General features: G+C 40.2%; 1 protein-coding gene across 7 annotated transcripts in view; it reads left to right on the top strand.

Annotated features, from left to right (window-relative positions):
- Positions 1-20,686, top strand: part of EXOC6 (exocyst complex component 6) — a gene marked incomplete at its 5' end in the record, with an annotated part of 513,187 nt that overhangs the window by 263,577 nt on the left and 228,924 nt on the right. For all 7 annotated transcript variants that reach the window (XM_082267958.1, XM_082267957.1, XM_082267962.1 and 4 more), the window contains 4 exons: positions 7,022-7,093; positions 11,921-12,018; positions 14,446-14,551; positions 16,864-16,973. In XM_082267958.1, the coding sequence (XP_082124084.1) occupies positions 7,022-7,093; positions 11,921-12,018; positions 14,446-14,551; positions 16,864-16,973 (386 nt within the window). The remainder of the gene's footprint in view (positions 1-7,021; positions 7,094-11,920; positions 12,019-14,445; positions 14,552-16,863; positions 16,974-20,686) is intronic.

The following is a 20,686-nucleotide window of genomic DNA, read 5'->3' as shown; positions in this document are numbered from 1 at the left end:
TGGTTCCAGTAAACCTTGTCCTTTGTCTGCTTGTCTTTCTTGTGCATCATATTTAGAAGAGGCTTCCTTCTGGGACGACAGCCATGCAGACCAATTTGATGCAGTGTGCGGCATATGGTCTGAGCACTGACAGGCTGACCCCCCCACCTCTTCAACCTCTGCAGCAATGCTGGCAGCACTCATACGTCTATTTCCCAAAGACAACCTCTGAATATGACACTGAGCACGTGCACTCAACTCCTTTGGTAGACCATGGCGAGGCCTGTTCTGAGTGGAACCTGTCCTGTTAAACCAATGTATGGTCTTGGCCACCGTGCTGTAGCTCAGTTTCAGGGTCTTTGCAATCTTTATGTAGAGCAACAATTCTTTTTTTCAGAACCTCAGAGAGTTCTTTGCCATGAGGTGCCATGTTGAACTTCCAGTGACCAGTATGAGACAGTGAGAGCGATAATACCAAATTTAACACACCTACTCCCCATTCACACCTGAGACCTTATAACACATACGAGCCACATGACATCAGGTAGGGAAAATGGATAATTGTACCCAATTTGGACCTTTTCACTTAGAGATGTACTCACTTTTGTTGTCAGCAGTTTAGACATTACTGGCTGTGTGTTGAGTTATTTTGAAGGGACGGCAAATTTACACTGTTATACAAGCTGTACACTTACTACTTTACATTGTAGCAAAGTGTCATTTCTTCAGTGTTGTCACATGAAAAGATATAATAAAATATTTACAAAAAGGTGAGGGGTGTGCTTACTTTTGTGACATATATATATATATATATATATATATATATATATACATACACACAGTGAGAAAAAAATGTTTTGATCCCCTGCAGAGGTTGTACGTTTGCCCACTTACAAAGAAATGAAGGGTCTATAATTTTTTATCATAGGTGTATTTTTTGTGATAGAAACAGAATTTAAACCAAAAATCCAGAAAAAAACACATAGAACAATTGCTATAAATGAAGTTGTAGTTCAGTGAGTAAAATAAGTAATTGATCCCTGAGCAAAACATGTCTAAGTACTTGGTGGGAAAACCCCTGTTGGCAAGCACAGAGGTTAGATGTTTCTTGTAGTTGGTGACCAGGTTTGCACACATCTCAGGAGGGATTTTGGTTCACTCTTCTGTACAGATCTTTTCTAAATCCTTAAGATTTCTTGTCTTTTAGCAACTCAAAGTTTCAGTTCCCTCCTTAAATTTTCTATAGAATTAAGGTCTGGAAACTGACTAGGCCACTGTATGACCTTAATGTGTTTCTTCTTGAGCCCTTTCTTTGTTGCCATGGCAGTATGTTTTGGGTCATTGTCATGCTGGAAGACCCATCAACGACCCATCTTCAGTGTTCTGGGTGAGGGAAGAAGGTTCTCATCCAAGATTTCACAATACATTGCCCCGTTTATTGGCTCTTCAATGCGGCAAAGTCAGCCGGTACCTTTAGCAGAAAAACAGCCCCAAAGCATCATGTTTCCACCTCCGTGCTTGACTGTAGGCCAAGGAGCTCAATTTTGGTCTCATCTGACCATAGCACTTACTCCCAATCCTTCTCTGAATCATTTAGATGTTCATTGGCATGACTGTACATGTGCCTTCTTGAGGAGGGAGACTTACCATGTTTGAAGGAAGCAAAAACGCTGACTATGGCCCTAGAAGCACCGCCCCTACAGTCAACAACGGAGGTGGAAACATTATGCTTTGGGGCTGTTTCTCGGCTAAAGGTACAGACCAACTTTGCCGGGCCAATGGGCGGGATCAAATCTTGGATGAGAACCTTCTTCCTTCAGCCAGAACACAGAAGATGAGTCATGAATGGGTCTTTCAGCATGACAATAACCCAAAACATACCACCAATGCAACAAAGGAGTGGCTCAAGAAAAAGCACATTAAGGTCATGGAGTGGCTAGTCAGTCTCCAGACCTTAATCCTATAGAAAATTCATAAAGGGAGCTGACAAAAGACAGCCAAGGAACCTTAAGGATTTAGAGAAGATCTGTAAAGAAGAATGGACCAATATCTCTCCTGAGATGTGTGCAAACCTGGTCACTAACTACAAGAAATGTCTTACCTCTGTGCTTGCCAGGAAGGGTTTCTCCACCAGGTACTAAGTCATGCTATGCTTGGGGATCAAATACTTGTTTTGCTCACTTAACTGCTACCCAATTTATAACACTTGTATCGTGTTTTTTTGGTAGATATTCTGTCTCTATCATTTAAAATACACCTATAATATAAATTATAGACTCTTCATTTCTTTGTAAGTGGGCACACTTACAAAATCTGCAGGGGATCAAAAAAGTATTTTTGCCCACTGTATATATGGGGGGGGGGGGGTCAGATCATGGCTTGGGGGCTCTCTGAACTTCATGTGTAAATTTTGACTTTATATTTGGAGCATTGACTAGTCTCTTAAGTGACTTGTTGAAATGCAAAGGTACTGCCATATGGGATATATAGCAACGTGCCTATACTCTGACTTTCAGAAAGTCAGTATTTACATAGTATACTTGGGCCATCAGGGGCACGCTGGAGAGATGGTTGTGAAAAATGCAAGGTATGTCATTTCCCCTTATGCTGTCTACAGTTATTTGGCCACATTGATTTTTTTTTTTACTTTTCTTTTTTCCCCTCTAATGACAAGTTTTGCTTAAAAGTCAGTACTGCGTAGGTCTTGACAGCTTCTACTAACATTTGTTTAATTCAGATAGACTACAAAGTATGGTTTATCTTGGCCCGGAGTTGTATGTAATTACACGTGGAATTGACAGAATTACAGCATAGAGTGTTTCTTTTTTACTGTAAAGGTTCCAGTCTTCAGGACAGTTTACAGAACTCGGCAGTCGGCATTGTTCAGTTGTAACCCCATGCCAATGTCTTTTACACCATTTTGAAGAAGATGTAGCTTTGCCAAGCAATAAAGTGTCTGAAACAGGAGAGATAAGCCTCTGCTGCATAATTCATACTATCAAATCCTTCTCCATACTTATCATTTTTCTGACTTCCTTGCAAACACTTAAAGTGTAGCCATTGCTAGCACCGATCATAGATGTACAAACAGATCCTTAATTCATAGCATTATTGGAACCTCCCTTCCTATTTCTGCCTGTGACCATTATCCCCACCAGTGTGTCTCTTTCCAAATCATCCTCTGTATTTTAATTTAACCACATAACACATGCACAGTGAAAATAACATCTCCCCCTTTCTAATTCGAATGATAGCTTTTAGATCATTTCCCACTATACCTTTATGCTAGCTTGCGGAGCTATTTATATTGTGAAACTGCATACGCAAGGAGTAATTAATGCATTAATATAAAAACATAACTTCTGCGTGCAGCAGCCCCCCTCAAACTTACCTGAGCCCATGTTTATCCAGGGATATTGCAGGAGTTTTTCAGCTGCCCAGGACTCCCCTCATTGGCTGAGACAGCAGCACGGCGCCATTGGCTCCTGCTGCTGTCAATCAAACTACACCAGCCAATCAGCAAAGAGAGAGAGAGGGGCCGTGTTGTGGCTCTGTGTCGGAATGGACACAGGGAGGTGTGACTCGGCTCGGGTGCCCCCATAGCAGGCTGCTTGCTGTGGGGGCACTCAACAGGAGGGAGGGGCCAGGAGAGCAGAACAGGGACCCGAGAAGAGGAGGATCCTGGCCACATGTTTGTTATAAAAAAAGAACACAAGACTTTACTATCAACTTTAGGTTTAGTTAATAAAAGAAGAAAAAATATATCAGCACTAGGGACATACACAAGGGATACATCTGGCTGTCTTCCATTCATAGAGCACATTTGATTAATGGAAGATATAGTTCAGTTTCTATCAATGTAGGAGGAAGTGGAAAGGGCGGGCACAGTGGGCTATCTTATTAAGTGCCTATGACAGTTCCAGTAGCTGTATTAACTCCTGCATCACTTGAAGCTTACACCTTCGGGGGGTGGGGGTTGGGGCAGGAGGCAGGAGATAGAAGATTTCAACTAAGACTACAGCCACCAGCACAAGGGACACTTCTCATTATGTGTTGGTACATTTTAAAATAACTTCTCTTTAAGATATATAAAAAGTAGGTGGGAAAAAAGCATGGCCTATTAGGCACTCCCAGGCCAGAAGAGTACATTTTAACACAAAGAAATGGCTACAAGAACAGAAACAGCTTCTCACTTTTGGTAAACTTGACAAGGACATCAGGGGGTTACACAAAAAGAAGAAAGCCCTGCAGGGCAAGTAAACTTCCCAGTGTAAAGTAGAGCTGCACGATTCTGGATAAAATGAGAATCATAATTTTTTTGCTTAGAATAAAATTGGGCTAACTTTACTGTTTTTTTTAAATTCATTAAAGTGTATTTTTTCCCAAAAAAGCTGCGTTTGAAAGACTTCTTCGCGAAAACAGTGTGACATAAAAGATTGCAACAATCGCCGTTTTATTCTTAAAGGTCTCTGCTAAATATATATATATATATATATATATATATATATATATATATATATACAGTCAGGTCCATAAATATTGGAACATCGACACAATTCTAATCTTTTTGGCTCTATACACCACCACAATGGATTTGAAATGAAACAAACAAGATGTGCTTTGACTGCAGACTTTCAGCTTTAATTTGAGGGTATTTACATCCAAATCAGGTGAACGGTGTAGGAATTACAACAGTTTGTATATGTGCCTCCTACTTTTTTGCAGGGACCCCAATCCTTTATGTACAGAAGGCAGGAGGGCCTTGTAGATATTAGGCTACGTTCACATGTTAGCGTAGTGGACCGCGGCAGAATCACCGCGATTCTGCCCGCGATCCGGAAATCATTGCAAATCGCAGGACGCTTGTGCGTTGCCGTTGATCTGCAATGGCACTCCAAACGCTGTGCGATGTTGCCGCGATTTCCACCTGCCAAATCGAGATAACATCGCGCAAACAAAATCGTGGGTCGCATGACGCCCCAATGAAGCTCTTGTACCTTTTTTGGGCGTAATGTGACCCGCGATTTTGTTTGTGCAATGTTACCGCGATTCAGCAGGCGGAAATCGCAGCAACATCGCACAGCGTTTGGGGGGCCATTGCAAATCAACGGCAATGCACAGGCATCCCGCGATTTGCAATGATTTCCGGATCGCGGGCAGAATCGCGGTGATTCTGCCGCGGTCTGCTGCGCTAACATGTGAACGTAGCCTTAGAGAGTGGTTTGGTGAGATCAGGATCTCTCAGCAGCTCCTCTAAAGAGGAGGAGGACAGGGTCATCGGAGAGGTCCCAACCTGCTGAGAGTAGATATGGCGGAGCTGCAGGTGTCTGCACAGATGAGAGTTGGAAAAGTTAAACTTTACTGTCAGGTGTTTAAAGCTTTTCAAAGTGGTCCCATCACAAGTGTGCTGCACAGTTTGATACCCATAACAGCCCAAATGGAGGGATCCGGCAGTGTCAGAAATTCAGAAAACATGGGGTTGAGCCATAATGGAGTACCAGCAAGCATCCATCCATTTTGGATTAGCCAATAGCCAAGCTCTAACCACTGAATTCCTAGAATAGGTGAAGGAGTGAGGAGACTTACGGAAGGGCTAAGGGCCTCATATGAACCAAGGGAGGCCGCTTAGAACACAACCACTTTTTCTCTTACGTCCTCCGACAGTCGCCGCCCCCTCCATTTCTTCACCAATGGGTATTGACCTTTGCTCCGTAGGAGTAGCTAGGTAACAAGAATTGTTAATACAAAAGCTTTTAGCATAGACACACCCCTAGGGGCTGTCCCCTCAGTCAATACCTCCCTGCACCAGCATTCCCAACTCAGTTTGACTTTGCCTAGCTTAGGAGTAGCTGGCTTTCCTGTGCTGGGGCTCAGTCTCAGCCTTCTACCCTTTATTTGATTTTATTTCAAGTTTTTTTCTCTTTTCCTTACTAGCTGTTATTTTGTCAGCCTTAGTTTAGGGATCTTCTGATGAAGAATCATCATGCGGAGCTGGGTCTCGGACTGGTCGCCATGGATCGCAGGGCTGAGAGCCAGATGGATCCCCAGCCTGCCATCGAGCGTTCAGCTTAGGTTTTACCCTGGCACATTGAACGACCCATCAATGACTCAACACACTATTCTTAACACTTGTGTCCAGGGCCACTGATAGGGGGGGATCACCAGCCCTCTTGTAGGGGGCCCGAGCACACAGGGGGGCCCACACAGAGAGGGGGATTAGTGATGGACAACAAATACAGAATTCTTCCTCCAGCACCTGAATCTGATCTGTCCCTCTACTTGCTATCAGCTTTTATCTGTTGAGAAAGAGACAGTCATCCCTCACTAATCCCCTTCTCTGTGTGGCCCCCTCCCAGCACTTATCTCTGCTCAGGAGTTTATTTGTAAATTGTAACTTTGTTTCTCTCTCTCTATCTCTCTTATCACTGAGCTCCAACTGCACAGCCTGTATATTTTTCTCATCTCATCTTCTTTTTTATTTAACATTGTTTTTTTGTAGATTTAGCAGGAATTATGCGAGCTATGTTATATTTGTGTCTGATAATAGTGATTTTGTTGTAATTTTAGCTAAATATATATTTCCTTGGGGGGGCCCTGCCAGGTAGTCTGTACGGGGCCCGGCGATTTCTAACAGCAGCCCTGCTTGTGTCTATACTGCACGTTTATGTTTATTTGTATGTCTTCATGGTTTTTACTATTCACATGGCAATGGTTATTTATCAAGGTGTTTTATTGCTTTTTGTACAAATAAAATTATTATTTTAGAATATCATTTTTTCATTTTCCATTGCAATTCCTTCTTTATCTCCACTTTTTGGTATCGCATAGTCCCAATCCTCCCCCATTTTCCCTTTGTGGACTTTCCACTTGAATGAATTTAGGCTTTAATAATGGTGCTGAGTTATCATAATCTAGTGGCACGAGGGCTTCCCTCACCCTGCTACACAGTATATATATATATATATATATATATATATATATACCCCTGTATGAAGCCATAAAGGTGCCATAATCAGTAATACTGGTATTAATTTAATTGCAGTCATTCTGCACTGACCCTGATCTGGTTTTGGAGCTGAAGAATCTGATCGTGGTTTTCGCTGATACTCTACAGGTCAGTATATTCTTGTTTCTCTAACATACAATCTTAAAATTGTCTGCTGTCTGCAAAATATCTCTAGGTGCCAATAGAAGAAAAAAATCAGCGTGTTTAACTCTTTAGCTGTTCATGGTAAATCTCTGAGATGTAAGAATGAATGGTACTGTGAAGAAGGTGTTCTGATTTTTTTTTCCACTTTAACTGTATATTATATAATTCTTCTAAACAGTGGTGTTTGCACAAAAGCCACATATTACCTCAATACAAATGTAAAAAAATCAACAGCCATTTAGCTGAAAAAATAGTTTATAGTGTCCCCAAGCCACTAACTGTCATATATATATATATATATATATATATATATATATATATATATAATATATATATCGAAAATGTACACTTTGCTGCTGTGTGCATCCTAAAACTAAAATAGGAAAACAAAATGTACAAATGTGCTTCAAGTTTCAATTCTCAATGGTTTCTTTCTGTTTCTTTAAAGTCATTTGTATATTTAGTCCCCTTCAATACCTTACAATCTTTCCAGAAATCCCCATCTGCATTCATTTCCTTTTTGCCTGTGTCCACAATTTATATTGCTCTCTCAATATCTCCCATAGTAGCCACCTATTCAGGTGTACTGGGAGCAGATACTTCAAGTGTACGTGATATTTAGTGGTAAGCCCTAGTGAAAGAACACATCCCCACTATCCCTTTAGACGAGCATGTTCCTCCCTGCCAGCCATTGGATGGTGCAGATTTTAGCTGTTCTGATAAGTTTCTTGCCTACTGTTTCAAAAGCAGGTCTGATAGAATTTTAGCAAGTGTGACAGGAAGCCAGGGAAATCTAAGGGTTGTGTTGGATAGGAGGTAAATCTGTCCCAGGTTCATGCAGTATACAAATGGTTTTCCTTTTTGTGCTGTGTAGTGAGCCTGTTTGACTCACTAAAGGGGTTAACAAGCTCAGATGTTGCAGGTTGAGTATTCTAGGCTCCTATAAAACTCCCATTCTGCTTAGGGAAGATCCCTTAACCCTGGAACCAGATTTCTGTGCAGGACAGACTGGGGAGCAGCCATTAGCTTGTATGGTGAGATTAAACAGGCAATTTTTTTTATTTGGTAGATCAAGGGATCCCCTGTCAGATATTTTTCGCCATCTCTGTCTTTTGCAGAGATTCCCCTTCACTTCCTGTCTAGTAGCCAAACAGGAAATGAGAGAATTTCCCCTCTACTACTTTTCTGGGGAAAACCCAAAATTTTAGGATTTTATTTTATTTTCACTTTTGATGATAATGGTAAACAGGATGAATAGAGCGGGTAAATCTCCCTAATGAAGTCACAGACCGCAATAAAAACTGATAGGGGTTCTAATCTATTTCTACTCTATCCAAAACTAAAAAAAAATGTTGCCTTTAGTTATACTTTGTCTATGTGTCTATGGACTCTAATTTATTCCGTGTGAAAGTCAAGCGTCTGGGTAGCAGTAGGGTGTTCCAGGACAAGTAGATCAGCTCCTGTTTTTGTAGTTAGATGCCCAACGGGGAAAGGGTTTTATTTTCTGATTCTGCCATTTTGATATCTGCACTTTGTGAACACAGACTTCGTAAATAAACCACACTTGTGTTTCACCAAGATCCTGCTGTCTTGCTGTGCCTTTTATACCATGGTGCGACTCAATCAGGGAGTCATGCATTACCCGCTACTAAGCTAATTCCTCACACATGTAATTGATGGGCAGACTGCAAAGCTAAAGTTTACACCAGCCAGCTTCTTCGCTGCCTGGAAAATGCATATCTAAAGCCTGGGGATATGTTATTTCTTTGTGGCTCAGACTGACCAGTAGTACAGTGACGGGGACACTGCAAAGAACTATAGAGATGTCGTTTTGAAGTTAGCCATGAACTGAAGGGGAGAAACCACAAGCGCCCTTCTAAGTGTAGCAGTAAACCATTTAATACATTTAAAGAACACTTTCTTCCTCACAAGAGTAGTATAAAAACGATCATGGGATATAAGGCTGGTCATAGGTATTGGCATCAGGGGGGGGGTTCTCTGGATGCAGTTGTAGCAGTGGCTGGGGGTAAGGGCCGCCTGTGAACTGACAGGAGGCTTCCCTGGGCCTCACTTCGCGGAGGCTCGTCCGTCCGGGGGCCGTGACGTCACTTCCTAGATGCCGGGCTGTAGACTTACGGCGACACGTTGCGGAGCATGCGCTCCTTCTTCAGGCCAAAGTATCACCCTCTCCCCCACCAGCCGTTATGAATGACTAGGAAAGGACTCGGACATGTTCGGGATCCTATCTGCCCGATCCCGCTAGGAAGCCGACACTGCACGCGGCTAATCACAAGCAGTGAGACATTTCCCGGCCCGCAGCGGCACAGATTAGCCGTGTGTGGGATTGGGCTGGAGGGATTCCGAACGTGCCCGATCCCATCTCTATGAATAACTGGAAATACTTAAATAACAGCAGCTGCAGCTACAGGAATGGACTGAGGATATGCACACATTTATAAAGTAATAAAAAGATTTAATCAATAATAAATCCTCCTTTTGAGTCAGTGATTGTTTTTTTGTCAATGCTCAATGTAATGAATGTGACTTTTGTACTCCTTTAAATGAGTAGGTCTGTGCCTGAAAAATGGGAACTCCCATGCTTCCATGATGCAGTGCTTTTCCTTCTCTAGTCCTATGTAGTAATAGCAGTATGCAAATGGAATTGGGTGTTCAATGTGCAAAATACACATTTAACACTTGATCCTTTTACTTACACTGAACAAAATAAAAAAAACGCAACACTTTTGTTTTTGCCCCCTTTTTATAATGAGCTGAACTCTAAGATCTAAGACTTTTTCTATGTACACAAAAGGCCTATTTCTCTCAAATATTGTTCACAAATCTGTCTTAAGCTGGCCATACATTATACAATTTTCTGTACAATGTTCTTTAGATTTACCTTCAACTATGCAGTACAAAGGCCTGCCTAATTGGATACAATTGAAGGTGTTGTTTAGTTTTGACCTCATATTATATGGTTTTTGGTAAATCCAACAGAAAATTGTACAATAAAATTGAACATGTATGGCCAGCCTAAATCTGTGTTAGTGAGCACTTCTCCTTTGCCAAGATAATCCATCCACCTCACAGGCGTGGTATATCAAGATGGTGATTAGACAGCATGATCATTATGTTATTGTAGGCTGACTACAAAAAAAGGCCACTCTAAAATGTGCAATTGGCATGCTGACTGCAGGAATGCCCACCAGAGCTGTTGCCCATGAATTGAATGTTCATTTCTCTACCATACGGCGTCTCTAAAGGCGTTTAAGAGAATTTGGCTTTACATCCAACCGGCCTCACAACCGCAGACCACGTGTAACCACACCAGCCCACATCCAGCATCTTCACCTCCAAGATGGTCTGAGACCAGCCACCCAGACAGCTGCTGCAACAATTTGTTTGCACAGCCAAAAAAATTCCGCACAAACTGTCAGAAACCGTCTCAGGGAAGCTCATCTGCATGCTCAACATCCTCATCAGGGTCTCGACCTGACTGCAGTTCATCATCGTAACCAAATTGAGTGGGCAAATGCTCATTTCCGATGGCGTCTGACACTTTGAAGAGGTGTTCTCTTCACAGATGATTTCCGGTTTTCTTAGATCTTTGAGTTCAGCTCATGAAAAATGAGGGCAAAAACAAGTGTTGCGTTTATAATTTTGTTCAGTATATTAGGAGAGCATAGTTTTTCCCCCAAATTATTTTTGCCAGTGGATAAGTCACACGTTGACTGCAGCTTCTTTAGTACATTATGCTGACTGACAGCACAGTTTATATTGTGGAAAAGTAGAATCTCCTGTTGCATTATGGACGCAGAGTTTTTTTTTTTTTTTGGTTCAAACCTATGGTTTATGACATGCTTAGCAAGAAGATTGGTGACACACTGCTACTGATTTTTCAGTTTTTCCTAGTCCCTCCTTTGTAGCCAGTTGGGCACCATGAACTTGATGGGGCTTATTTATAAAGATCTGCATGATGTCCCTTCTCTATACAGCCAGCTGGAAATATTCCACACTGTGCCTGCATTTTATGTTTTATATATTTATAAAGTACAAAGTGTGTTGTGGCGCCTCTAAAGCTCCATTCACACCAATGCTTTTTTTCATGCATTTTGCTTTTTACAGAAATGCGGGGCGTTTTTTTTTTAACATGGGTTTCCTATGGAACACAATCACATCAATGCATTTTTGTGCCTCTGCGTTTTTGGAAAGGGTCAGGGCCTTTTTTTAAACGCAAAACTGTGCTTCTTTTGCTTTTTTGGTTCAATACACTTCAATGAAGAGGCTGCAGAAAAGCAGGTAGTGCATTTTAGTGCAATTTTCCAGCGATTTGTGTTTTTAAATCTGCCCAACAACAAATTTTCTCCAAAGAAAAGCATAAAAAATGCGAATTGTGGTAAAATCGCAGTAAAAAAAGTGGAAAGCACAGCAAAAAGGACTACAGAAATGCTTAAAAGCAACATGCATAGGTGTGAATCAAGCCTAATTTCCTGTAGTGTGTTCTCTGCATAATGCTGCAAAGACTCACATTATCTGTTTCAGACCATGTTACCAGTTTCCCCCTACTCTCATTTTTCCCTGGAAATAATTAGAATGATTGGTGTTTCAGTTGCTTCGGAGTCCCAAAGCAAACTAATCTCAAACCCACATGTAAGGCGTGATGGAGTGGCGGTATGACTTTTTACTTAATTTGCGCCGGGGATTTTATTATATAAAGATTTTACAAGATTTTATCTTTTTAGAGGGCAGTCAAAAGTCACATGTTGATTTTGTACTCTTTCTCTTTTTCAGGGATATGGATTTCCTGTAAATCGGTTGTTCGATCTTTTATATGAAGTCAGAGACAAGTATAATGAAACTCTACTGAAAAAATGGGCTGGGGTGTTCAGGTATCTAATCTACAAGACTGAAAGCAAAATCTATGCAGAAGATCTACCAAAACCATTCATAAACCTAGATGGGAAAATACCTGAGCAGAACATGAGATATTTGACATTAAATGCTTTGTGTCCAGGCCAATTCTGACATACATGTAAAACCCTTTTTAAAATGTTTGTAAAAAGCATTTTCTTGCTAGAAAATGATTTAGAACCCCCAAACATTATGTTTTTAAACAGAGGCCCTGCAGAATAAAATGGGGGGTTTTGCAATTTTTATGTCGCATGATATTTGCACAAGGGTTTTTTATAAACACAATATTTTTGGAAGAATACACTTTATTGGATCTTATTGAACACAAACCCAATATAATGCCAAATTTTTTGGGTAACATATAGAAGATGATGTTACGCCAAGCAAATAGATACCAAATGCTTTAAAATTGCACAAGCCCGTGGAATGCTGACAAAACTATGGTACAATAAATTATCCATAGGCAACGTTTAAGGGCTCTTTCTCTGATTTTCTCAACAATACCTCAGATGTGTGGTGCGATTGCTGGTTAAATATGTGTGCAGGACCTACATGCACATGCAAATTTGCATTTGCTCATAAGCAGGGGGGAGGAGGGGAAATGAGAGCTTAAAAAAATATATATATTATTTTATTTAAAAAAAAAATGATTCTACTGTACATTTATTTATTTTTGGATCAACCATATTGCTACAAGGGATGTTCAACATCCCTTGTGATAGCATGAGCTGTGACAGGTCCTCTCTTTGGAGAGATCTGGGGTCTATTAGACCCCATATCTCTCCTCTGGCCTCCAAAGCATCTTATCAAACTGCTTGTAAATAAACCAAAGCTAGAAGTGGCACAATCCTTGTTGCTTCCAGGTTCTGATGTCAGAGAAGGGGGAAGGAAGTTTAAGTTCCTCAGTTCTTCTCAGTGTATGCGATCAGATCAGTTGTGTTGGTTTGGAGCATCCTAATGGGATGGGAGAGCCTGGGAAAGGTTCCGGAATTTCTCCAAAGTGAGGGAAATCCCTGGTATTTTGCAGGTTCACCAGAACTAGTGTCTCTATTGGAAAATTTTAGATTTTCTCTCATTTTCACTCTCGGTGATAATGGTTCCCAGGATAAATAGAGAGGGCGAATCTCCCTAATGGAGACACAGGTGGTAATAAATACCTGGTGTCCTAATCCCTCTCCACTCTGTATAAAACTACAGAAAAACTTTTGTTATACAGTACTTTAAATTGCATTCTTTGTTGTGGTCAGATTAAATAGAAATGGTGGAGATCTTCTGTAAAGAATAACTAAACCCAAGGACAAAACAGTTATGTATTGCAGCTTACTAGTCCTTGATGTGGTGACTGCATTAGTTGCCAATTTTCAGGCTAAGAACTTTTTCCGCAAGTACATAAAATACCAGTTGATCCTACCAGAAAAAGTGTCCTTGTCAGTTTCCATGAGCGGGATAGAAAGCAAAACTTATCTTATCTTTCCTATGTAAACTACCAAGCCCATCATTCCATGTGTAAGTAACAGAGACGAACAAAAGCTGACCTATTTGAAGTCCAGTTAAGTTGACAATCATACATCCCTCCACAGATAAAATTGAGGCGTGTAGCCACCCAGGGCCGGGAAGTTTGTTAATCACAGGATTACACCTTCCTTTACGTATCCCAAAAAAAGAATATTCTGCCAATGGAAACTGCATTTTATACAACTTTATTCGTTCCAGTATAAAACCTTTATTAGGACTTTAATAAATTTAACTCACTGCAAACACTTTTGGGTTGATTTACTAAAACTGGAGAGTGCAAAATCTGCTGCAGCTCTGCAAAGAAATCAATCAGCTTTCTGAATTTTTTGTCAAAGCCTAATTGAACAAGCTGAAGCTGATTGGCTACCATGCACAGCTGCATCAAGCTTTGCACTCTCCAGTTTTAGTAAATCAACCCCCATTTACTTGTATGATGTTTAATGTTTCAATTCCTTAAACACACATCGCTCTGTAATCCTCATATGTATATGATCCACTATATGCTCTGTTGTAGATCCATACAGGAAAAAACACTCTACTCCATTTACTTTTCTTCGATATTATTCATATTTTTTTTATGGTTCCACAACTGTGCCATATATATATTTATATGTATATGTTTATTGATTCTTTGTTGGAGCTTGCTTTTCAAGTCAGTGAAAATGAGTGCATAGTCAGTGGGACCAGAAAGTATTAAAAGTCTTCTTTTACAGGCGCCTTAAATTAAAGCTAGTTTGCTTAGCTCATTATAATATTAGGAAATGCTGCTTTTCTCTATTACGTATGCCTTCTCCAATGTGCCATGGAGGCACAATATTTGAGAGCATGGCCAACATTACAAAGACTTTACTCATTTAACATGCAATGCCATTTTGTTTTTCTGCTCATAGGGAAATTTTTGAGGCTGACAACTACAGTCCAATTCCAGTAGCTAATGAAGAAGAGTACAGAGCTGTAGTCAGCAAATTTCCTTTTCAAGATCCCGAAGGTGACAAGGTGAGCAATACTTATGCCTCGTACACAACCGATCAGATAATCAAAAGAAAATACTGTAATAGTTTTCGAATTGATCGCATGATAATCTGATCGTTAGTACACAGCTTTCGACAGCCGATCAAGACAGTTCGTCCAACAATATCTGAAGGGACAAACAAGAAAACTTTTCTTGTGTGTAGCCTATCGAACAACGATCGTATAATCAGTACAGTATGCGTTCGATAAAAATCGATAGACAAAGACCACGCATGATGCCAATGCCTTGTACACATGATCAGGTAATCACACATATATGGTATCACTTCTGATATGTAACTACACAAACAGGAAGCTTTTTTCCAGAATTTTATGAAAAAAATCATACGTTTTAGTACGCATTGTTAAATTCGATATTAGTATTATGCCACAAAATGCGAACGATAAGTCGTCTGATTATCTGATCGTGTGTACAAGGCATTACAGAGGTGCGTTGGGAAACCAGTTAGTCCCTTTTGACACATGCGAACCGTTCAGATCCGCCTGTCAGTTTTTTAGGTGGATCTGAGCGGATGCCCCATGCATCTCAATGGGGCAGTGGATGTCAGCAGAGTCATGTCCGCTGAAATCCGATCTGATCCTGTCCGTCAAATCCGGACGGATGGAAACCCTATTTTCCATCCCTCTGGCGGACCGGATCGGATGGGATCGGATGAGAACGGACAGGCGGTCTGTTCTCATCCGATTCCCCCATAGAGGACAGTGGGAACCTGACAGCTCCATCTCCGCACACAGAGCGGAGACAGAGCTACCATCCGCCTGCTCACCGCTGAGAAAAACGGAGTCTGCCGACGGAGCGAACAGTGTGAAAGGGGCCTTAAATTGAAGTGTGGGCAAAAAACTTAATTGGGAAATTAGCTAGGCACAGATAAGGTACCTCTAATGATGTTTGCCCCACTGATGGCTTCTTTCTTAAGTATACATTCACACCTAAGCAACACGTTTTCAAGTGTTTTTCAGGCGTTTTTCTGCTAAAAAGTGTGGGGTGCTGCTGAAAAAGGGGAGAAGAGCCGCTGTTGGAGCAGAAAATGCTCAACAAAAGGCTTTAGGAAAGCTCATGTCGCGCTTTTCAGGCATTTCAATTGAAGTCTGTTGGAACAAAAATGCTTCATTCTGCCCGAAAAGTAGTAGTTTTGCTACAGTGACAGGACCCTCAGATGTGAACTAGGGTTATTGAAAACAATAGGTATTTGCTTGTTGAGTGTTTTTGAGCTTCGAGCAAACAAGCTGCAAAACACAGAAGTATGAACAGGGCCTAAAGAATGTTACTTACATGCAGCCTCTGAAAGTGATGTCACCAATAAAGTTCTGGTGGTGAAACTAACAGTCAGGCCTGGAGCACAGCGATTACTCACTGTGCAACACCTCCATTCAGAAAGTGTCTGTATTCTTTTCAAGAAATACAAGTGGATTGATTTTCTAAAGGTAAATAGGCTGTTCACTTTTGGAAGTATTTGCAAGGGAACCTTCCTCTGGGTTCAGAGAATGCTGTGCAATTTCACTTTGCAAAAAATACTTATCATGTGCAAGGAAAAAAAAAATCTGTATTTTTGTGCTTGCGCATGATTGGATGATGGAAGTCTGCAGAGCTTCTTAAGCAACCAATCAGACTATCTCTAAAGGCTCGTACATACTTGACGAAAATCGGACGAAATATCCTCCGATTTTTCTCTCTCATGCTCAGCGGTAATAACCGTTTTTAGTTGACAGTGCATAATGTTCACAAAATTTCACGTCCGATTTTTATTTTTTATTTTTTTTGGGACATTTGTTCATAGACTTCCGGGTCGTCAGCAACTTCAGATCATGCGTATCTGATTTTTCACAGACGTACTGCATACACATTAAACGAAAATTGGTCGTCTGGGGACGGACAATAAAAATTTTGGTGTTTGTCCCTCCGTTTTCTTTCGTTGAAAATGTCGGCATCGGCTGCTGAAAGTTGTGTACACACTAGGCAAAAATCGGACGATTTTACCGCGGACGGGAATTTTCGGCAGATTTTCTACTATTGTGTACCCCACTTTATACCCCAGAGTGCAGTATCATAGAGAAATGGGATGCCTGGTTGCTATGGACAATGAAAAGCATTTCTCCTTTAGATGTTATTATTGACATGGCCCTGTGAGTACGGCTTTTGGTTGTGTGAAACAAGAGTCAGGTAGCCTCTAGAGTCTTCAAACTTTAGGTTTACTATGTAACATAGCTGATTTTTGGACGATTATACATTATATACTTGCACAGGGATAACATGTTTTTTTTTTTGTTTTTTTAAGCTATCCTTTCCAAAGAAGCTCCCCATGTCTCACTCAGTACCACAGATATATATGCAAGTCAAAGAGTTTATTTATGCAAGCCTTAAATTTTCTGAATCGATTCATCGAAGGTAAGCATTCTTATACATTTTACATCATGAATGGCAAAGTTAATCCTATTTACCAATGATCACTGACAGCAGGTTGTCAGTAGTAGACATGTACTATATTACATACTGTAGACATATTGCAGAATATGATAGTTCTCTAATAAAGCCTCAGCATTAACTGGTATTAGAAGGTCTGAAAGGATTGATAAGAGTTACCGCATTTTGTATAGTTTTTTTTGCCCTATTCATTTGCCTATTTATTTGCCTCATAAATTCACTTTAAGGTTACAATAAAAACTAAATGATTTAATAAATTTTCTAAAATGGACAACTGTAGGAAAAAACATTGCTTTTTAAGTCAGTTTGTTCATTTTACCTACGAATGCTGTTATATCAACCTGCATTTTTTGAGTTCAACAATCTTGATTTATAAAAAGCGTTTGCATTTATTTTATTTTTTTTATTTATTTCAGGTACTTATATAGCGCTGTCAATTTACGCAGCGCTTAACATATACATTGTACATTCACATCAGTCCCTGCCCTCAAGGAGCTTACAATCTAAGGTCCCTAACTCACATACATACACAGTAGGGACATTTTTTTTTATACATGATCCAATTAACCTACCAGCATGTCTTTGGATTTGACAGTTGTGTCTTTACATTGATGGTGGGGACTTGATTACACTAGGAAGGAAATGGGTTACTCATTTTTTTTTTTCTGTTCATTTTTTAAAACATTCACTCTTAGTAGTAGTACTTCTGTGTGCCGCATTATGTTGGTATTTCCTTGGCTTCTAAGCAAGTGTGAAAACCCAGGAAAGATCCATTAGATGAGCTTTGAAGTGAGTGATAACCTTTTACAGTCTTGCGTCATTGGCAGTGACATACATGTGCTGTCTTAAGTCCCCATTCTGCTTTGTAAACTTAGTACTAAAGTAGAAATGCAACAGAGAATAGAACAGGGGTGTCCAACTTTTTGATCTTCATGGGTCACATTGGAAGAAGAATTGTTTTGGGCCACACATAATATACACTAACAATAAGGATAGCTGATGAGCAGAAAAAGTTGGTCAGATCACAAGTTAGGGATCACTGATATAGATAATGTACCTATCTGAGTTATACAACTTCATTTCTTTGATAATATTTGTTATTATAAAAGTAAAAAAGGGAGACTAGTGCGATATTTGACACTGTTTTTTTTTTTTTTTTTTAAACAGTTTATTGAACATTTAGAATAGTACAAAAAACCAGTACAAGGCAAAGTAAGCAAAAAGTGAGCATACAAGTGTTGCAACATGAAAAACATGGCTAAATAGAATTCACATAAAAAAGAGGTTAATAAGGCATGAGGAACAAATACAGCAGATATAAGGTCATATATATATATATAGAGATATCCCAGCTGTAAGCAAAATCTGGGGGTTTTGAAACGGGTAGAGCAGTGTGGTGAATCATTGTGGGTTCCGACACCCCCAACGGGGAACTTGCTGCTTTGACACTGTTTTTGATAAACCAAAGCATCAATATCTGGTTGGATGGATGTGGTAGCAATTCTTAATGAATTCTCAAGGTACTCATCAGATATTTTGGATCTAATTTTGCCCTTCATCCTTGAAAATAGTTGCTCACAAATACAGCTGCTGCCAAAAACTGCTGACATGAATAAGGCGTGATTGTAAAGACTGAGATACTTTTCTTTGGGAAGATAAAACGTATAAAAGTCCAGTAAAGAGACATTGTCAATTTTTTTTAGCCACATGTGTTCACTAAGTGTAAACACATTTTTCCCCAAAAAAAAATCAAAATTTTTAAGAATGTTTACGATTTTGTGTTGGGCTGCATTCGTATCCACCTTGGGCGGCAGGCTGGACACCCCTGGCATAGAATGTTATACAAATATTTTAATTATTAAAGGCTTATGAATAATAGTAAAAAAGATATCTAATGTATAGAGGGTTCAAAATCCACATACAGTATGTAGTTATTTTAGAAAAAAAATCACAGAATAAAAAAACGAACACTTTGTTTTTAGATATTTGTCCTTTAAGACCACAGCAACACATTGGCTGCACACATTGGTTTTCTGGGGCGAACAGTCAGACTGATTTGAATTTATCAGCCAGTGGTGTAACAAATGCCATAGCAGCCAAGTTGAGGCAAGCTCAAATCTCTTTGCATGTGAAGAAAACACATCCAGTACTATATCATTAAGGGTTAGGGTGGTTGCTACTAAAACCTACCCTGTACCCCCTGAGAAGACTCCAGTCAAGAAAGGCTGACTTCAGATGGATGGAGGAATCTTCAAGATCATCGATGTTGCTAGTCACAAACCTTCTTGGCAGGCGGTGCACTATGGGAAATTTGTTTAGCTGTCTTAACAGTGTAACTGTTTTGCCCTCAGAGCTTCTGGTCATCTCGGCCAGCACTGAAATTAACCATGTAAGAGTGTCTCCTCAGATAAAAATAGATTAAACAGTTGAGATTTGTAGTTATGCAAAAATGATGAGTTTTAAGAAATTTCTATTAGGGTTGTAATGAATAATTGTCCAGGAGCATTAACAATTGTAGTTTCATAGTAGGTAAGGTTGAATAAAGACACCAGTCCATCCAATTCAACCTGTGTAGGTGTACGTGTGTCAAGGTCGATAATCATTTCCCATATCCTTGTATGTTGTGATCACTAAGATGCACGTTTTAAAGAATGGTTTAAAACTATCAATACTTTCTGCTGACACCACCAATTGTGGAAGAGAGTTTCACATCTTTATCGCCCTGACAGTGAAAACCCTCTATACAGCTTAAGGTTAAACGGCTTCTCCTCCAATCTCTTAGTGTGCTCTTATACTCCCTGAGACTGAATAGTTTTCATCCTACGCTGGGTTCTTCATTGAGGCATTGATATACTGCTGTCATATCGCCTCTCGTTTTATAGTATAAAATACTGTAATGATTATTATTATTATTGCTACTATAACTCTTAAGGCCTCCTTCACATCATGTGCAGAAGCGTGAGTTTTTCTGTACGCGTTCTTCAAGGACACAAAGAAAACCATTGTTCTTTATGTGCCCTGTTCACACCACAACACTAGTACTGTGTGACTTTACTCTGCACAACATGCCTGCAATTTTCTAAATGGATAAAAAACTGATGAGACAGCAGTGTAAGACCGCATTCACACTGAAGCGACACGAATCCTGCACGACTTCGGGGGCGACCTGTGAAGTCCCGTGCACCGCAACTTCGGCGCAACTTGCACGGACTTCACATAATTTAAGTCAATGCAAGTAGTACAGGACCCTTTTTCTAAGTTGGAGCGACTTGTGTCGCTCCTATTAGAACGGGTCCTGTAGCAGTGCATGGACCGCGACTTGTCAGGCTGACAAGTCGCCTGACAAGTCGTGGCAGTGTGAATGGAGCCTTATGGTGTGAACAGCGCACATAGAGAATAATTATTTCCTGTGTCCTTGCAAAGACGTACATAATAAATACTGTACGTGCGTCTCTGCGCATGGTGTGAACAGGCTTTTGAAAGTCAAATCTCTTTTTTTTTTCTTAGTTCCATTTTAACCTTTGGGTTTCTACATAGAAAACTAAGCTCAGCTATTAGAGCTGGCACGTGGTAGTGAAAGGTTAAAGGGTCAGCCTAGTTTAGTAAAATCCCAAAGTACCTACATTTGCCAGATGCTGATGTAAGTGAAGCCGGGACCCTTCATGCAGAGATCTCGC

The sequence above is a fragment of the Pelophylax lessonae genome, assembly GCF_965119305.1.
Source record: "Pelophylax lessonae genome assembly, chromosome: 9".
Lineage (NCBI taxonomy): Eukaryota > Metazoa > Chordata > Amphibia > Anura > Ranidae > Pelophylax > Pelophylax lessonae.
This window is presented reverse-complemented; position numbering and strand designations above follow the sequence as displayed.